The sequence below is a fragment of the Schistocerca serialis genome, chromosome 6 (genome assembly GCF_023864345.2).
Source record: "Schistocerca serialis cubense isolate TAMUIC-IGC-003099 chromosome 6, iqSchSeri2.2, whole genome shotgun sequence".
Taxonomy (NCBI): Eukaryota; Metazoa; Arthropoda; class Insecta; order Orthoptera; family Acrididae; genus Schistocerca; species Schistocerca serialis.
This window is the reverse complement of record NC_064643.1, coordinates 636,204,745-636,225,400: the sequence shown is the minus strand read 5'-3', so window position 1 is coordinate 636,225,400 and position 20,656 is coordinate 636,204,745. Positions and strand designations below refer to the sequence as shown.

Below are 20,656 nucleotides of genomic sequence, written 5' to 3'. Positions count from 1 at the left end.
TTACTTCTTGTCCATGAATTTTAATACCTACTCCGAATTTTTCTTTTGTTTCCTTTACTGCTTGCTCAATATACAGATTGAATAACATCGGGGAGAGGCTACAACCCTGTCTCACTCCTTTCCCAACCACTGCTTCCCTTTCATGCCCCGCGACTCTTATAACTGCCATCTGTACAAATTGTAAATAGCCTTTTGCTCCCTGTATTTTACCCCTGCACCTTTAGAATTTGAAAGAGAGTATTCCAGTTAACATTGTCAAAAGCTTTCTCTAAGTCTACAAATGCTAGAAACGTAGGTTTGCCTTTTCTTAATCTTTCTTCTAAGATAAGTCGTAAGGTCAGTATTGCCTCACGTGTTCCAACATTTCTACGGAATCCAAACTGATCTTCCCCGAGGTCGGCTTCTACCAGTTTTTCCATCCGTCTGTAAAGAATTCGCGTTAGTATTTTGCAGCTGTGACTTATTAAACTGATAGTTCGGTAATTTTCACATCTGTCAACACCTGCTTTCTTTGGGATTGGAATTATTATATTCTTCTTGAAGTCTGAGGGTATTTGGCCTGTCTCATACATCGTGCTCACCAGATGGTAGAGTTTTGTCATGACTGGCTCTCCCGAGGCCATTAGTAGTTCTAATGGAATGTTGTCTACTCCCGGGGCCTTGTTTCGACTCAGGTCTTTCAGTGCTCTGTCAAACTCTTCAGGCAGTATCTTATCTCCCATTTCGTCTTCATCTACATCCTCTTCCATTTCCATAATATTGTCCTTAAGTACATCGTCCTTGTATAAACCCTCTATATACTCCTTCCACCTTTCTGCCATCCCTTCTTTGCTTAGAACTGGGCTGCCATCTGAGCTCTTGATATTCATACAAGTAGTTCTCTTCTCCTCAAAGGTCTCTTTAATTTTCCTGTAGGCAGTATCTATCTTACCCCTAGTGAGACAAGCCTCTACATCCTTACATTTGTCCTCTAGCCATCCCTGCTTAGCCATTTTGCACTTCCTGTCGATGTCATTTTTGAGACGTTTGTATTCCTTATTGCCTGCTTCATTTACAGCATTTTTATATTTTCTCCTCTCATCAATTAAATTCAATATTTCTTCTGTTACCCAAGGATTTCTATTAGGCCTCGTCTTTTTACCTACTTGATCGTCTGCTGCCTTTACTACTTCATCCCTCAGAGCTACCCATTCTTCTTCTACTGTATTTCTTTCCCCCATTCCTGTCAATTGTTCCCTTATGCTCTCCCTGAAAGTCTCTACAACCTCTGGTTCTTTCAGTTTATCCAGGTCCCATCTCCTTAAATTCCCACCTTTCTGCAGTTTCTTCAGTTTCAATCTGCAGTTCATAACCAATAGATTGTGGTCAGAATCCACATCTGCCCCAGGAAATGTCTTACAATTTAAAATCTGGTTCCTAAATCTCTGTCTTACCATTATATAATCTATCTGATACCTTTTAGTATCTCCAGGATTCTTCCAGGTATACAACCTTCTTTTATGATTCTTGAACCAAGTGTTAGCTATGATTAAGTTATGCTCTGTGCAAAATTCAACAAGGCGGCTTCCTCTGTCATTCCTTCCCCCCAATCCATATTCACCTACTATGTTTCCTTCTCTCCTTTTTCCTACTGACGAATTCCAGTCACCCATGACTATTAAATTTTGGTCTCCCTTCACTACCTGAATAATTTCTTTTATCTCGTCATACATTTCATCTATTTCTTCATCATCTGCAGAGCTAGTTGGCATATAAACTTGTACTACTGTAATAGGCATGGGCTTTGTGTCTATCTTGGCCACAATAATGCGTTCACTATGCTGTTTGTGGTAGCTAACCCGCACTCCTATTTTTTTATTCATTATTAAACCTACTCCTGCATTACCCCTATTTGATTTTGTATTTATAACCCTGTAATCACCTGACCAAAAGTCTTGTTCCTCCTGTCACCGAACTTCACTAATTCCCACTATATCTAACTTTAACCTATCCATTTCCCTTTTTAAATTTTCTAACCTACCTACCCGATTAAGGGATCTGACATTCCATGCTCCGATCCGTAGAACGCCAGTTTTCTTTCTCCTGATAACGACGTCCTCCTGAGTATTCCCCGCCCGGAGATCCGAATGGAGGACTATTTTACCTCCGGAATATTTTACCCAAGAGGACGCCATCATCATTTAATCATACAGTAAAGCTGCATGTCCTCGGGAAAAATTACGGCTGTAGTTTCCCCTTACTTTCGGCCGTTCGCAGTACCAGCACAGCAAGGCCGTTTTGGTTAATGTTACAAGGCCAGATCAGTCAATCTTCCAGATTGTTGCCCCTGCAACTACTGAAAAGGCTGCTGCCCCTCTTCAGGAACCACACGTTTGTCTGGCCTCTCAACAGATACCCCTCCGTTGTGGTTGCACCTACGGTACGGCCATCTGTATCGCTGAGGCACGCAAGCCTGCCCACCAACGGCAAGGTCCATGGTTCATGGGATATCATTCTCAAAAACACAGAAAATGCCAATAATAAAAAACAAGATTTGCCAAATTACATCAACAATTATTTCATAAATGCAACAACTTCATTAAGCTCAAAATTTACAAACCAAGAAAAACCAGATTTCCAAAAGCTGCTTGTAGCATGAGGATAGATCCAACAGATGAACATAAAGTGTTCAAAGTAATAAAAAGCTTGAAACCTTAAAATGTCAGCAGGAGTAGATGAGGTGCCTGTTTATATCATAACAATGACAGCTTCACAAATCACAAGGCCCTTAGGATACTTAGCCAACATATCACTTAGTGAAGGAGTGTTTTCAGAAAGGACAAAAATGTCAAACGTGAAGCCATTATTCAAAAATGGCGACAAGCATAAAATAGAAAACTATCGGCCAATATCCCTCCTTCTGGCATTTTCAAAACAAAAAAAAATAGAAAAATTAATGCAGCACAGAATCAACAAATATCTAAATGATCATAAGTCACTAAATAGAAATCAGCATGGCTTCCAGGTAGGTAAAAATACAGGAACAGCACTAATGTGCTACACTGAACAAATAGTCAAAAATCTAGAAAAAGACAGTAACATAGTAGGAATAAATTTAAATCTATCCACAGCATTTGACAGTGTAAATCATGGCATTCTTTTAGAAAAACTGGAAGCATTAGGTATTCATGCGACAGGGAAAAAGTGGTTTGAATCATACCTACAAAACAGAACACACATTGTAGGACTGATGTCAGATTACTACAACAACAAAATAAATTTAGTATCACATGCAAAAAAAGTGGAAACAGAAGTGCTGCAAGGCAGTATTCTAGGTCCCTTATTGTTCCTTGTCTACATAAATGACTTTCACACCTCAGATGGAGCAGCAAAGGCCATAGTATTCACAGATGACACTAGTGCGATAATAGGCACACCAAAGCAAATGCTGCAAATAACTACTGATCAAGCAATAAAGAATGTGCACACTTGGTTTGATGCAAATTGGTTGACATTAAATGCAAATAAAACAAATTATATGCAGTTTGGGAAAATATGTCAAAATGTAAGTCTTGATTTGTGTTGGGTTACAAGGCCATAGACAGAGTGGCATCAACAAAATTTCTAGGGATTCATGTAGACGTAAATCTTAATTTTAGTGACCATGTAGTGAAACTTGTGAAGAAACTTAACTCAGCCTTAGAATTATTGCAAATGTTTGCACTGCACAAGGTGCCAGAATGACATATTTTGGCTATTTTCAATCTCTTGCAACATACAGAATAATATTTTGGGCTTCCACCACTTGCTGTCTAAAACAAATCTTTCTGTTACAGAAGAGGGCTATCCGAATAACAACACACAGCCATCCACAGATACAATGCAAACCCTTATTCAACAAGCTTAAAGTTCTAACAATATCTACCTTGTCCGTAGAAGAGACCAAATAGCAAGGTCATCGGTCTCATTGGATTAGGGAAGGATGGGAAAGGAAGTCGGCTGTGGCCTGTCAAAGAAACCATCCCGGCATTTGCCTGAAGTGATTTAGGGAAATCACAGAAAACCTGAATCAAGATGGCCGGACGCAGGATTGAACTGTCATCCTCCCGAATGCGAGTCCAGTGTGGTAACCACCGCACTTGCTCGCTCGGTTGCAGAAATGGAAAAGTTCTCTGGGTGGCAGCCAAAATTCAAAAGCCTGACAGAATTGTCTTTCCGGTTGATTCCTTCAACCAAGTCTAAGGTTCTCACCCAGCTACAGGGTAATGTAAAACAGGGCCTCTGAAAGCCTGAGTGATAGAATAAATGATTATATGTTCCAGTTTGTATGGGCAATTTTGGAGTGTAAGATGTTATACCACACAGAAATATATGTCAGTATACAGTAGATATCTAACAACGATTGCCTCTGTGAGGAGGAAAGCAATTTTGGGGGAATAAGAAATAGAAATCATTGCCCATAAGAGAATATACAATTGCACCATCCCTTATAAATCACTTGCAGGAAAAGTTAGAACATTTGTCAGAATCAGATTGAAGCCCTTTGTATTCAGTATTAGCACAATTTGCATTGTTGTTTGAGGAGAGGCAATATTTGGCAGCTAGTGAGTTAACATATCATGAGATTCAGGTTGGAAAAACCAGACCAAAAGCATAAAAACCCTGTCAAATCCCATACCACTTGCAGTCAGTTGTGGAGGAGAGTACTCAGCAGCAGCTGAAAGCTGGGTTCATACAACCCTCCAACACCTGGGCCTCATCTACAGTAATTGTTCCCAAAAAATGAGTTAACAGTGACAAATCCAATCACCTACTTGTTAAAATGGGGACAGTAAATAAAGTCACAAACACCTGGTACATATCTTCTGCCTTGTATGGATGAAACATTGGATTCGTTATGGAACAGCAAATATTTTACCACCCTCGAGTTTTTGAGGATGCCTTCTGGTTTAAGATATGTGCCCACCAAATTTCAGCAATTTGTAGAATTGTTGTTCAGGGTTGGAAGCCAATATGTGCTGTGTTTCTTTAGATGATATTATTCAGGGTGTCTACGTGGACAAGGAGAAAAAATTCCTGGATTTCCCGGTTAAAAATATACTTTTTCCGTGTTGAGTGACCGTATACTATTCCTTGACACTGTAAAACTCATCTATACTTTGAATGTTTATGGTTTTATATACCGAAGTAGAATTTCCTGCCACTTTAGAAAACGAAACTCGGGGGACAGGGGGGCACGTTTAGAAACACCTTTGATGTGCAGCAATATGTACGCTGCATATCTTCGTATTATGAAGGTATAAATGCGAATTCCACCAAATACCGCATGTTCCTTTTCGAAGCATTGAAATCGAGATTGCAATGCACTTTTGTAAGCCTCTCATAACTCATCGTCACGTGATCTCGCCAGCTGATGACAGCATAGGGCAAGTGATGTAGTCAGCCAATAGCAAGATCACTCTTAAGTAGCAAAACACAAATAAGAAAAGTTAATGGTTTAAATTAATATACAGGGTTATTACAAATGATTGAAGCGATTTCACAGCTCTACAATAACTTTATTATTTGAGATATTTTCACAATGCTTTGCACACACATACAAAAACTCAAAAAGTTTTTTTAGGCATTCACAAATGTTCGATATGTGCCCCTTTAGTGATTCAGCAGACATCAAACCAATAATCAAGTTCCTCCCACACTCTGCGCAGCATGTCCCCATCAATGAGTTCGAAAGCATCGTTGATGCGAGCTCACAGTTCTGGCACGTTTCTTGGTAGAGGAGATTTAAACACTGAATCTTTCACATAACCCCACAGAAAGAAATCGCATGGGGTTAAGTCGGGAGAGCATGGAGGCCATGACATGAATTGTTGATCATGATCTCCACCACGACCGATCCATGGTTTTCCAATCTCCTGTTTAAGAAATGCCGAACATCATGATGGAAGTGTGGTGGAGCACCATCCTGTTGAAAGATGAAGTCAGCACTGTGGGTCTCCAGTTGTGGCATGAGCCAATTTTCCAGCATGTCCAGATACACGTGTCCTGTAATGTTTTTTTCGCAGAAGAAAAAGGGGCCGTAAACTTCAAACCATGAGATTGCACAAAACACGTTAACTTTTGGTGAATTGCGAATTTGCTGCACGAATGCGTGAGGATTCTCTACCGCCCAGATTCGCACATTGTGTCTGTTCACTTCACCATTAAGAAAAAATGTTGCTTCATCACTGAAAACAAGTTTCACACTGAACGCATCCTCTTCCATGAGCTGTTGCAACCGCGCCGAAAATTCGAAGCGTTTGACTTTGTCATCGGGTGTCAGGGCTTGTAGCAATTGTAAACGGTAAGGCTTCTACTTTAGCCTTTTCCGTAAGATTTTCCAAACAGCACAGCAGAGAATGCATCACTAATGCTTGAATTGCTGTGTGCTACTAGTGGAAAAAACAGCATGTGCTGGTGAGAAATACTTAAACACTTGTCTTCCATGTGCACAAAGAGCATAGTAAACATGGCATGGATTCCACTGCAACATTTTCCAGTAGTCTCTGTGTCATTCAAGATTGTAGCCTTGAACATCAGGGGACAATTCTGCCAGATGCATGAGGAAAATAAGGATGTCCAGTCAATAACTGATCACTTTTCAGAGTATCTGATTTACGTACCAACTGTAGATATGATGACAGAGACTGTAGCAAAGGCCTTTATGCATCACATAGTATCACCATTTAGAAGCCCTGTGCCATTCTAACAGACCAAAGAGCAAAATTTCATGTCAGTTTTATTTGTACAAGAGTGTAAACTTCTAATGATTACGAAATGGAGAACCAGCCTCTTCCCCACTAAGACAAATGGTCATGTTAAACATAAGATATAAAATAAACTTTTATTTTGAAAATTTCTCTGGCATTCAGCCGGGTAGCATCATCCAAAAGGTGTGATATTTCGGCAAGCTGACTTCTTGCCATCTTCAGGCGCTCTTGGCGTCTGATTGATCTCTGATGGATGCTGACTTTATATGATCTCCACCCCTCTCCCACAGCCTCCGTCTGGGTGCTTCCAAGCGGTCCGTGACTGGTGGTGGTGGTAGGACGGAGCTGGATGGTGGGGAAAGCATGGCGCCCCACGACAGATCATGGGCCACAGTCCTTCCATGGCCACAGCCGTTTGCGGAATTCTGCCATCGTGGTGACAATGCTTCTTCTTCTTCTTCAGGTGTCCTGACAGGAGTGGATTTCTGTGTACACTGTCGTTGTGTTTTAATCATACTCAAAGCTTCTTCCCAGGCCTTGCTTGACTGGAAACTGCTGTCTTTATTTATTAGTTCATCATGCAGCCAGATCTCCACTGCCTCTTTGAGGATACAGTCCCAGAAGGTGTTCGATTGCTATAACTCCTTTGTGCCATCGTAGTTCATGTCATGCCCATGTGAGATACAGTGCTATGCCATGGCAGACTTGGTCAGCTGTGCTTTGTCTGTGTGGTGTTTATGTTCACTACATCTCTCCTGTACCATCCGGATGTTCTGGCCTACATACATTTTCCCGCACTGGCAAGGGATGCTGTAAACTGCCGGTTTCCGGAATCTTTAAGTCGTCCTTGACTGATCATAATAATGTTTTCGTTTTGGATGGAGGGCGAAACACGCACTTGCCATTGTATTTTCTGAGTATTCTGCCAATCTTTGCCAATGCATTCCCGACATATGGTATAATCGCTGTCGCAACTGGTTTGTCTTCGTCCTCGGAAGGCTGCGGTCTCAGCTTGTTCGCTCTTAAGGCGGTTTTATCTGCTGGTTGTTGTAACCGTTTGTGTGGGACATGGCCTGCAAGTGCTGCAAGTCAGCTGCTAGTCTGTCACAGTCCGAGATTTTGCGTGCTCTCTGCACCAGTGTGCTCAAAACACCCTCTTGCTGTGAAGGAGCATGACAGCTGGAGGCATGCAGCTACAAATCTGTATGTGTTGGCTTATGGTAGATGATGTGTCCTAGTGTGCCATCTGGTCTTCACTTGACAAGCACATCCAGAAATGGAAGCCGGTTGTTTTCTTCTACCTCCATCGTGAACTTGATATTCTGGTGCTGCGAGTTCAGACCCTGCAGACAGTCTTGGAGGTGTTATCGTCCATTGGCCAGATTATGAATGTATTGTCTACATATAAAAAAGCAAGAGGGCTTGTAGGCTGCTGATTTAAGAGCTTCTTCTTCAAAAGCCTACATAAACATATTGGCCACTATTGGTGATAGCGGACAGCCCATCACTACTCCATCTGTTTGTTTGTAGTAGTTCCCATCAAACAGAAAGTATGTTGACGAAAACTTTCATTACTGTTGGTCCGAATTTGTCTCCTATGAGGCTTAGGGAGTCTCTTAGAGGTATCCTAGTAAAGAGGGATACCACGTCAAAGCTCACCATGAAGTCTTCTTGTCCCAATCAGAAGTTCTGGAGCTGCTGCACGAAATGCACGGAGTTTCAGATGTGGTGCTGACATTTGCCCACAAACGGACTGAGGGTTGACGTCAGGTGTTTTGCTAATTCATACATTGGTGCTCCATTGTTGCTTGCAATCGGGCAGAGAGGCAATCCATCCTCATGGACTTTAAGTAGTCCATAAAGTCTAGGAGGTGCAGCTGCTCATGGATGAAGTTTCTTCACTATCTTCTTTTCTTTAAAAGTGTGTTGGAGAAGCTCAATAGTCTTTCTTTTCACTCTGTTGGTAGGACCGTCTTCGGTTCTCCAGTAAGTGTCATCTTCTAATAGGTCATACAATTTTTGCTTATACAGGGTGTTACAAAAAGGTACGGCCAAACTTTCAGGAAACATTCCTCACACACAAAGAAAGAAAATGTGTTATGTGAACATGTGTCCATAAAGGCTTACTTTCCATGTTAGAGCTCATTTTATTACTTCTCTTCAAATCACATTAGGCCCTAATCATGGAATGGAAACACACAGCAACAGAACATACCAGCGTGTCTTCAAACATTTTGTTACAGGAAATGTTCAAAATGTCATCCGTTAGCGAGGATACATGCGTCCACCCTCCGTCGCATGGAATCTCTGATGCGCTGATGCAGCCCTGGAGAATGGCGTATTGTATCACAGCCGTCCGCAATACGAGCATGAAGAGTCTCTACATTTGGTACCGGGGTTGCATAGACAAGAGCTTTCAAATGCCCCCATAAATGAAAGTCAAGAGGGTTGAGGTCAGGAGAGCGTGGAGGCCATGGAATTGGTCCGCCTCTACCAATCCACCGGTCACCGAATTTGTTGTTGAGAAGCGTACGAACACTTCTACTGAAATGTGCAGGAGCTCCATCGTGCATGAACCACATGTTGTGTCATACTTGTAAAGGCACATGTTCTAGCAGCACAGGTAGAGCATCCCACATGAAATCATGGCGGTGAATCGAGGAAGTACAGTACTTACTGACGAAACTAAAATGAGCTCTAACACGGAAATTAAGCATTTCTGGACACATGTCCACGTAACATCTTTTCTTTATTTGTGTGTGAGGAATGTTTCCTGAAAGTTTGGCCATACCTTTTTGTAACACCCTGTATACATTATATGCTAGTAGGACCGTGCAATTCCCTTTATCGGCTGGGAGGACGATAGGCTCAGCATCTTCTTGAAGCCGCTTCAGTGCTTTTGTCTCTTCCTTGGAGATGTGTGGCTTCGGGGGATCCTCCCTGGTGAGTACACGGCATGTATCCCATCGTATTTGTTCTGCAGTGTCACGTGGAAGTGCAAGAGCCGCCTGTACCACCACGCTGATGAATTGTTCTGCTGGTAATGTTGCAAGTGTTGGTGCAAAATTCAGCCCCTTTTCAAGTACAGATAAGGTAGCATTGTCAATTAAGTTCCCTGAAGTTCGCACCAACACCAACAACATTATCAACAGCACAATTCATTAGCACAGTGGAACAGGCTGCTCTTGCACTTCCACGTGATGCTGCAGAGGAAATACGATGGGAAACATGCCGTGTGCTCACCAGGGTGGTTCCCCCGAAACCACACATCTCCAAGGAAGAAAGGAAAGCACTGAAGCGGCACCAGAAGATGCCGAGACTGTCAGTTTAAGTGCATATCAAATGGATAGGCAATTAGGAAATGCAGGTGGTGTACTTATTGCAGTAGACAAGAAACTCAAATTGAAATTGAAGCTGCATGTGCAACTGTTTGGGCCAGATTCAGTATCAGGGGTGGCCATAAAACGATTATTGGATCCCTGTATTGCGCACCAGACTCATCTCTTGATGTAACCAAAGAATTCAGAGAAAATTTCAGTTTGCTCGTACATAAATTTACCGAGCATAGTGAAATCATCAGTGGAGACTTAAATCACCCAACTATCAATTAGGAAAATTACAGTTTTGTTGGTGGTGGGCATGATAAAAGACATCCTGTGAAACATTACTAAATGTCTTCTCTGAAAATTACCTCATTCATGATTGAAATATATTGGATCTAATGGCAACAAACAGATCTGACCTCTCTGAGGATGTCCAATCGGAACTGGTGTCAGCAACAATGATGTGGTTGTCAACAATGATTAACAAAGTACAAAGGAAAACTAAACCAAGGAGAAAGATATACATGTTCAGTAAACTAAATAAAAAATCATTAGTGTCATATCTCAATGAGGAACTTGAAACTTTCAGCACAGGGCAGGAGCACGTAGGGAAACTATGACTCAAGTTTAAGACACCTCATAATGGGAGGGAACCTCCGTGGTACGCTGTCACCATAAAGAAACTTCTAAAGAAAGAGACTACTGTATAATAGGTGTAAAACAAAGCATGGGAGTATAGGTAGAGAGATGCTGAATAAAATGTGTTTGGCTATCAAGGGAGCAAAGTATGAAACCTCCATTGACTTCCATCAAAATATTGTCAAATGATCTTCTACAAAACCCAAAGAAATTCTGGTCATATGTAAAGGCCATTAGTGGCACCAAAGTCAGTGTACAGTCCCTAGTGAATGAGACAGGAACCGAAATTGATGGTAGCAAAGCAGAAGGTGAAATGCTAAATTTCATTTCCAAATGTTTGATTAAAAAGGAAAACCCAAGAGAACTGTCTGAATTTAATCTGCGTACCACTGAAAAGATGAGTGAAATAAGTATTAGCATCTGCTGCACTGAGAAACAGCTGGAATTGTTAAAACTGAACAAGGCCCCAGAGCCCAATCAAATCCCTGTCACATTCAATACTGAATTTGCAGCTGAGTTAGCCCCTCTTCTAACTAAAATTTATCACAGATCCCTCAGACAAAAAACCGTGCCCACTACTTGAAAGAAAGCACAGACAACATGCGGCTACAAGAAGAATAGTAAAGTGATCCACAAAACTACCGCCCAGTATCCTTGACATCGATTTGTTGTAGAATGTAAGCTCCAACATAATGAGATACCCAGACCAGAATGACCTCCTCAATGCCAACCTGCATGGATTTCAAAAACATCGATCATGTGAAACCCAAATCGTACTTTTCTCACATAACATACGGAAAGTTTTGTATCAAGGCTGTCAAGTGGATGCAGTATTTATTGATTTCTGAAATATATTTGCCTCAGTACCACACCTAAGCTTATTACCAAAAGTATGATCAAATGTGGTATCAAGTGAAATTTGTGACTGGATTGAGCACTTTTTGGTAGGGAAGATGCAGTATGTTATCTTGGAAGAAGAGTCATCATCAGATATAGAAGTAACTTCAGGTGTGCCCAGGGAAGTGTGTTGGGACCCTTGCTGTTCCTGTTGTATATTAATGCCCCTACAGACAATATTAGTAGTAACCTCAGACTCTTTGCAGATGATACAGTTATCTATATCTGAAAGAAGGTGCATCCTGTCAGATCTTGATAAGATTTCAAAGTGGTACAAAGATCGGCAACCTGCTTTAGATGTTCAGAAATGAAAAATTGTGCACTTCAAAAAATGAAAGAAACATAGCATTCTGTGACTATAATATCAATAAGTTGCATTTTTACTTGTCAAACTCATACAAATATCTGGGTGCAACACTTTGCAGAGATATGAAATGGAATGATCACATATGCTCAGTTATGGCCAAGGCAGTGGTAGCCTTCGGTTTATTGGTAAAATACTGGGGAAGTACAGTCAGTCTACAAAGGAGTTTGTTTACAAATCGCTCGTGTGATCCACACTAGAATATTGCTCAAGTGTGTAGGGCCAATACCAAACAGGACTAACAGCAGATATTGAATGTATACAGAGAAGGGGAGCACAAATGGCCACAGGTTTGTTTGATGCATTAGATGCTGAAGAAACTGAACTCGCAGGTTCTTGAAGATATAATGTAAACTATCCTAAGAAGTTCTATTAACAAAGTTTTAAGAATCCCAGCTTTAAATGATGACTCCATAAATAATATACTGCAATTCCCTGTGTATTGTGCACATAGGGATCATGAGAGCAAGATTAGAATAGTTACAGCATGCACAGAGGAATTCAATCATTCTTCCAGGACAACTGGTGCTATGGGATGTACCCTCTGCCATGCACTTCATGCTGGTTTGCAGAGTATAGATACAGATGTAGACGTAAGTGCAACCATTTTCTTCTGTTCCAAGAAACCTTCATACAATTTTATCTCCTGTGAAGGATAAAAGAACATATTAACACCCTATAGATGAACTAAAATAAGTCTTTTCTGCTTGAGTTCCTTCTTGTAATCTGCCATAACGGATACGTCTTTCCTTCCTGCACAACATCTTGAAAACTGTCATCTTCTTAAAACACCACTGCATCTTGTTTCACAGTATCAGGTTATCACCTTCTGACCACTCCGGCATTCTGGATAAGCAATTACAAAACTGCTGTATTTAGCTTTTCTTGCAACATGTATCATGTGCTTTGTGACACCAGAAGGAGCAGCTACTCTGACAATTTTCTGCAAAGATGAAGCAAGTGTTAAAACTTCAATCTGCTCACTGCGATTTGAACTTCCATATTTCTTAGTGGGGACATCCATTACATCGAAAAAATGTTTTGCACTGTTCACACGGGCACCCCAGAATACATGGCATTTATATAATGAAATTTCCACTCTACAGCAGAGTGTGTGCTGATATGAACTTCCTGGCAGATTAAAACTGTGTGCCGAACCAAGACTCGAACTTAGGACCTTTGCCTTTCTTGGACAAGTTCTCTACCAACTGCGCTACCCAAGCATGACTCATGCCCCGTCCTCACAGCTTTAATTCTGCCAGTACCTCATCTCCCACCTTCCAAACTTCACAGAAGCTCTCCTGCAACCTTGCAGAACTAGCACTCCACAATATCCTTTCTTCCAGGAGTGATAGTTCTGCAAGGTTCACAGGAGAGCTTCTGTGAAGTTTGGAAGGTAGGAGACGAGGTACTGGCTGAATTAAAGCTGTGAGGTCAGGGCATGAGTTGTGCTTGGTTAGCTCAGTTCATAGATCACTTGCCCGCAAAAGGCAAAGGTCCCGAGTTCGAGTCTTGGTCCGGCACACAGTTTTAATCTGCCAGGAAGTTTCATGGCATTTATATGTTCTTTGTTTCTTTGCAGGGGATCAAATTGTTTGAAGGTTTCTTGAGACATAGGTAAAGTATGGTGACACCTGTTGCAGGTAACTGATAGCACAATGCATTTTTAGTCATTAGTGTTAACACCTTTCTAATGAACGTACTTTCAGCAAATGCTAACGGACCACTGTTGCTATGACAGCTCATGAAAACTCTTTTTCATGAACAGCTGCAAGTTGGACAGGATGTGGCTTTCAAATATGATGAAAATTGGTACATGGGGCACATTTCCCAGTTATCAAACGAATTTAAAGATGTTGAGGTTAGCTACATGTTTCTTGCTGAATCAAAATTGATTCTATGACCCAACAGGGAAGATGCTACTTGGGTCCCCTTCTCCAATGTTATACACAAGGCAGCTATCCCATCATCACAAAGTCATAGTGCACAGTTGTGTAAACTTGACAATAAGTATAATGAAAAGATCATATCTCTTACATTTAAGTTTCAAGTTATCATGGAAAACAATGGTATATACAAGATGGAAGAGATTTAAAAATACAATTTCCTTGTTTATTTTTGAAATTGTTTAAGAAACTCTTCTTTGTAGAATTCTTATGTCCGGTATATATGTAAAAAATTATTAATGTCTCTCATTATTTGTTGTGCCTTTTCTTTATTTCACTGAAGTGGTCTTTATAATAACAGTAACAGAATAAGGATATAGGTGCCACCTTAATTGTGTGCCCAAGCTGTTTCTTGTAATTGTTTACACTGAAAAGACATTTAACTGTGAAATATAACACATGCAGTAGCAAAATGATTGGTAACTGTTTTCATCTCTCACCAGTTTACTGTTCTGACCTACAGGTCAACCACAAACATTTTAGGTACAATTGGTACATGTAAGTGGAATGAATAAAGTGAGTTAGCATCATCAGATCTGATGTTTTCTCCTGATGGAGACATCCTTATAGTAAGAGCTATTAACTGCAATGCCAAATGCCTTTCATTATTAATTTTACTTAATACTACAAGTAAAAGTTACACTGCACAAGCTGAGGTCTGCACTGCTTTCCTGTACAAAGTTCAGCATTTTTATAAAATCACGAATTTAAATCACAGCATGGAAAAGTGTGTTTTTCAACATTTTTCATGAGAAATCTGTATAATGCATCCTATTTTTTATACATTATTTCAACTTAGTGGCCTTCATACTAGATGCATAAAAGAACAGAGGTCTGTTTTTTTCATGGTCTCACTCAGTAATTATGACTGGTCACATCTGTTTAACAATAATGTTCAGGGCTCTGCCAATACATTGTTCGATAGATTTTTTCATTATTTCTTAAATATATTCGAGACCAACTGCCCTCAATACAAATGTAAAGTTAACCCTAAAAGTAACAGTAATAGACATAGGGATAAGAATCCATGGTATACCGCTCAACTAGCCAATATGAAAAGAAGGTTGTTGTCGTATAGAGATTCTTACAGACTTCAGAAAACTGATATGGCTAAACAAAGGTACCCAAGAGCACAAAAGGAATATAAGTATGCTTTAAATGAGGCCAAAAAACAACATAACCTAGTCAGCATTGAGTCATAAAAAAATAAATGCAGAAAAGCATGGACTATAATAAATTCAGTGGCCAAAAGCAAGCAAAAAGTTGAGGTAGTAGTTTCAGCAGATGAATTTAATAACTACTGTATAAAATCTGTTAACCAAATTAGGGACAGCATTGTGAGGCCACAAGAGACCGTTGCTGATCTCATTAAATACCATAATGTAGATTACACCCTGAACGATAAATTCCTTTTAACAGAGGTCACACCAGATGTTGTTTTAACTCTTGTAAATAACTTTAGACCCGCTGATAGTGAAGATATGTATGGTATTTCTTGTAATATGTTAAAAAAGATAATTGGCTACATAGTATATTCTCTTACTAAATGTATAAATAGATGTCTAATTGAAGGAGTATTCCCAGAAGTATTAAAATTATCTATGGTAGTGCCCATTTACAAGAAAAGAGACAAAAATTGTCCATCTAGCTATCGCCCAATATCCCTGACACCTGTTTTATCTAAAGTTTTGGAATCCATCATCAACTCCAAGTTGTGTGATTATCTGACATGTAATAACATTATTACTGCGGTACAATTTGGCTTTAGGAAGGGCAAATCCACAGTCCATGCCATTGACTCCCTGATTAAAAAAGTGCTTAACGCTTATGAAGGAAAAAATTTTGCTCGGGCTACCTTTTGTGATCTTAGCAAAGCCTTCGATTCTGTGAAGCATATTTCACTCCTCAACAAACTAGTTTATTACGGAATCACAAACAGTGAAGTTGACAACATTTTTTAATCTTTCCTCAGCAACTGTAGACAAATTGTTTGTATTGGTAAACAGAGATCACAGCTAGCTGAAGTTAAGTGCGGTGTGCCACAAGGCTCAGTATTAGGACCTCTGCTATTTATCCTAATGACAAACGATCTACCATCCTACATAAATACTCACTCCATTCTCTATGCAGATGATACCACTTTTTTCAATATCAGCTCAGACATTGATATGCTCCAAACTGTGGCAAACGACACAATATCACAGTCATCAGTCTGGTTCCGAGCTAATGGGTTCCTGCTTAATGAGAGTAAAACTCAAAAGATTGTATTTAGTTTGAGAGATCCGCCAGTAGAAGACTTCAAGAATAGTGTTAAGTTCTTAGGTATTGTTATAGATAGTAAATTGACTTGGGAGCCACATATTAAATACATTAGTGCAAGGCTGTCTAGAGTGGTGTATTTGTTAAAGAATTTAATAAACCATGTACCTGCGGCCTATGTAAGATCAGCCTACTTTGCTTTTTTTCAAAGTATTATATCTTATGGGCTTTTAATATGGGGCAATAGCTCACACCTTCAGGACATTTTGGTACTTCAGAAGAAAGTAATTCGAATTATCACAAACAGTGATAAACTGGCCCACTGCAAACCACTGTTCATCAACTTAAAAATATTAACTGTTATAAACATGTATATTTACACTGTCCTACTGCATATAAAGAGCAACTTATCAGAATACCAGTGTAGAAGAGATGTACACTCTCATGGAACCAGAAATAGTAGCAATCTTGACATACCTTACTACAGATTATCGAAGCATTGAACAGCTACAAAGTGGTGGGTATGAAGATGTTTAATAATTTGCCACTAGAATGAGTAGAAGCTCCATTTGATTTATTTAAAGACAAATTCTTCAGTTGGTTAGCTGCAAATCCATACTACTCACTTCAGGAATTTTACGACTGTAAAATATCATAGTGGTACCGATTTGGAGAGTGCAGCATAATTTCCTTAACTGAATCAGTTATGATGCAATGTTTTCATATTATTTCATTTTAAATATTGTATTTTATGTAAAACCTATGTCACATATTGATCTTTAACCCATGTATATATGCTGTATAACTTGTATATAGGCCTATGTAACTTGACTTTGTCAATTGCTGTAATAGCTAAACGACAATAAAATTTCATTCATTCATTCATTAAGATCTGTAGGTATCCATGTAACAAATATAACTTAAATTCTGAAACAATCACCTTATTAACCACTGTGAGATTACATGGAATGGCCCATTATCATACTCAAGTGTTGTGGAAACTAATGACTACTTGTTCATATTCTTGAATCTGTTGTAGTGCAGGATGTTCAATGGCTCCATGCTGAATAAAACTAGTTTACTAGTACACACCGTTATCAGAAGGTGAACTTGAAGTTCTGGCTTGGCAAATACAAAATGGTGATGTATCTGACCTGGTCTGTATCTCCAATGAGATGATGAGAGAAAACTAATTTGAAACAATAAAGTATGTTGTTTGTTGAATTATTGGCACTCATCCTATTACAGTTACTGGAACATCACCTGAGATGGAAGGGAATGCTAGAATGTTGTAATCTGACGACATCCATACAATATTTATTGTTCCACGGATGAATAAATAAATAAATAAATAAAATAAATAGAAATGACTTCTGATGATGAAACCTCACAACTGAGAAATCGTGTGAAGTGTGTACCCATGTGTGAGGACTCAAAGGTAAAAGACTATGACAACACATGTAACAATGTTTGGCTCTGAACACCATACTGAGAAAATGAAGAATATGTTGCACATCATATGAAAATTTTAGAAGGTATATACCAGAGGATCTTTATGAAACTAACGCTTTTCATACCAAGAACTACTCTGTTAGAAACATGGGCAGCAGCCTTTCAACTGGTCCCACAGAAATTCTGAAGCTCACTGCAACACACATTGCGACAGGTATCTTAAATTTTGCCAGATTTGTTTTCAAAGCCATTGACACACATCCCATTGGTTGCTGACCTGACCGCCAGCAACCAACTTCAAAAATTACTGAACAGCCTACGTTTTGCATCTGAGAAACCCGGAAATAGTAATGACAGACTATGGAAGATTAGACCTGTCACTGACTGACTGACTGTGTGAAGTCATTATACCATTATCTTCAGCTTGAAGAGAATTTTTATATTGATGAGCAAATTGTTCCTATCAGAGGATCTCTGAAAATAGAACATTGTATCATTTCATAATTTATTGATCATCCATTTTATCATGTACTATGATATAGGACGTCATTTTTACACAAAAAAACATAAATAATAGTGCCTGCGTACAACTCTTGCAGATAACTACGAACATAAACAGAAGCAAATCATACAGATCCATACAAAATCATACAGATAACCTAAAACATAAAAATGATAAGACATATCTTTGTGGGTGGGGGTAGTGGGGGGGGGGGGGGGGTGAAATGTTACCTTCTGTGCAGCAAGAGTAGGCGATTTATGATTTCATTGCCTACCAAAGGAAAGCAACAACACCTCTCAAACCTGAACTGACAGAAGCTTTTCGTGTAACTGGAAGTGTAGCGACAAAATTATGTACTAATACTGCACAGACGGTAAAGATGATACCGGTATGCGATGTGACAGTGAGGAACAATTCCCAAAAATTGTGGACAATCAAGGACGACGCAAGAAAGAAATATGTATCTTGAAGTCAAAAAACAAGGGTGGAAAATGTGTTATCCACTTCTATTAGACAAACCACTACAGCTGCTTCAAGTCCTTCCATAATCGCTAGGTGCTGTACCTGAACACTGAGTGAAATTAGTCAAAGCGTGAATAATATCCATGTTCTACCATAATTAGTGATAATGACATGTCAACAGAAACTTCTTCTACAACAGTGCTGAACGGAAAACAAAGTAATAAAGAAATAAGTACTTGTATGTAACTATTTACTCTATTTGAAACCTGATGTACTACTTGTGATACATCGTATAATTTGCAAAGTAGAGAGGTAAAAATATGTTTTTGTACCTTGTGGTGTACGTCAATACAAGTTACTGAATTTTTTATGCAAATAATAAAAATATCAGGTCTGAAACGGTTACTTGTTGTTACGTAATTACACACTTTTTAGTGGTACGATACATCATAAAGGGGCAATTACTACTGGTCATTATTATCACAAAATCCATTTCAATTTTGAAGACTTCAGTCAAAAATACCAGCTATCAAACTCGATATATAGAAAAATGTGAGAACATCAGTTTGAGAAACGTCTATTACGTGAACATTCGTTGTCATACATCACACTTACTTTAACGGTACTGGCTACAACGAGATATGTCACAAGTGGTCCCTTTCATTACTTACTCACACTCTGCGTCCAACTGACGAAATTGTTCCAGCGTGATATTCGCTCCCATTATCTGCAATTGTTTCACATTTTCTTCGATCTCCTGCGACACTTCTGGACTTTGCGTGTTCGGTAACAATGACGACAACATTTGTTTAAAATTATCGTAGTATTCAGAAATCTTAACTGGTTCTGAGACCCATGGGTACTGACACCTTTGCTGCAACATTCTCCCTAATCTGCCGTATACTCCACACAGACCAAAAGCCTACAGAACACTAACGTGCGAATACACAGTGCAGTGGCAAGTATTATATTATATCAAGAATGCGTCGGCAACAATACACTTGGCGAATCTCAATTGTTTCTAGTTTCTAGATCTTTCATTTGACTTCCTACTAGTTTAGATTTCTGAAAAGTACGTCAAACCTACATTTCGACATACAGTAAGCCTATTCTGCTGGGAAGATATATGATACAATAAAAGAAAGAAAGGATATTATCCAAGAAATTTCTCTTCTTTCCCTCAAGGTTATTGCGGGTATTTTTCTTTATCAAACTGCAATGGGAAATTTACACTCCGACAGGCGCGCGTTTTTTTATTGTACGAGCAGTCGCGCAGCACATTTTGCGCACCACTTGCGCTTTTCAGTTCTACAGTTATTTTCGTATGCTCTCATACTAGTACTGATATTAATTAGTTTATTGTTTTTAAGGGTAGATATAGAATCACTGAAAATGATATTAAAACTATAGAAATACTAACAAATTGTATTGTCCGCTTAATACAAGTCATTTATTATGAGCACAGTGAAAAATACTAAGAAATAATGTTACATATGTAGCCGAGAGATGTCTATACACTGTTGTTCACTTATAGTGGGAAACAATGTTAACGTTATTTAACATGGCTGTTAATTATACTTTATTTAGAAAAGTTGATAAACATCTAAACACATAAATGATTTAGTTCTGAAAAATCTATATTTCACTGTCGGCGTTGAAAAGTAATAAATTCATAGTGAATGCCTATGGAAACCATATTATAACAGCTTACAGACAGGCCCTGTCAAGATTCAAATCACTAAGTCATCTGCGTCTGCAGGTGTAACTTGACACTTTTCACAATTGTAACTAACACTCGTTGCTTCCTGCAAACAAAACTATTACAAGAGTCACACTTTATGGTTGTTTTAATATTCTTGACCCTTCCACAAATAACACAGCATCCCATTTCTTAGCCGAACGCTTCTCAGGAGCACAATGAACCAGAGAAGTATGCAAAACCTACTTCAAACAGTTTTACAGTTCCGTTAAGAAACAGATTTCAGTGTCTCATTACAGACTGTGAAGTTAATAATGAAGAGTCCGGCAACTCGCACCAAGATTATTTATCTGAATTGGCGGGAAGTAAACGCAAAATGAAACAA

General features: G+C 39.3%; 1 protein-coding gene across 1 annotated transcript in view; it reads right to left on the bottom strand.

The window, feature by feature from the left end:
- The window catches only part of LOC126484277 (snRNA-activating protein complex subunit 3-like), a 161,056-nt gene extending 141,655 nt beyond the window's left edge, over nt 1–19,401 (bottom strand). Inside the window, exon 1 of the mRNA XM_050107703.1 lies at nt 19,244–19,401. Within this exon, the coding sequence (XP_049963660.1) occupies nt 19,244–19,377 (134 nt within the window). The 5' untranslated portion in view covers nt 19,378–19,401. The remainder of the gene's footprint in view (nt 1–19,243) is intronic.
- Nucleotides 19,402–20,656: the final 1,255 nt, after the last annotated feature.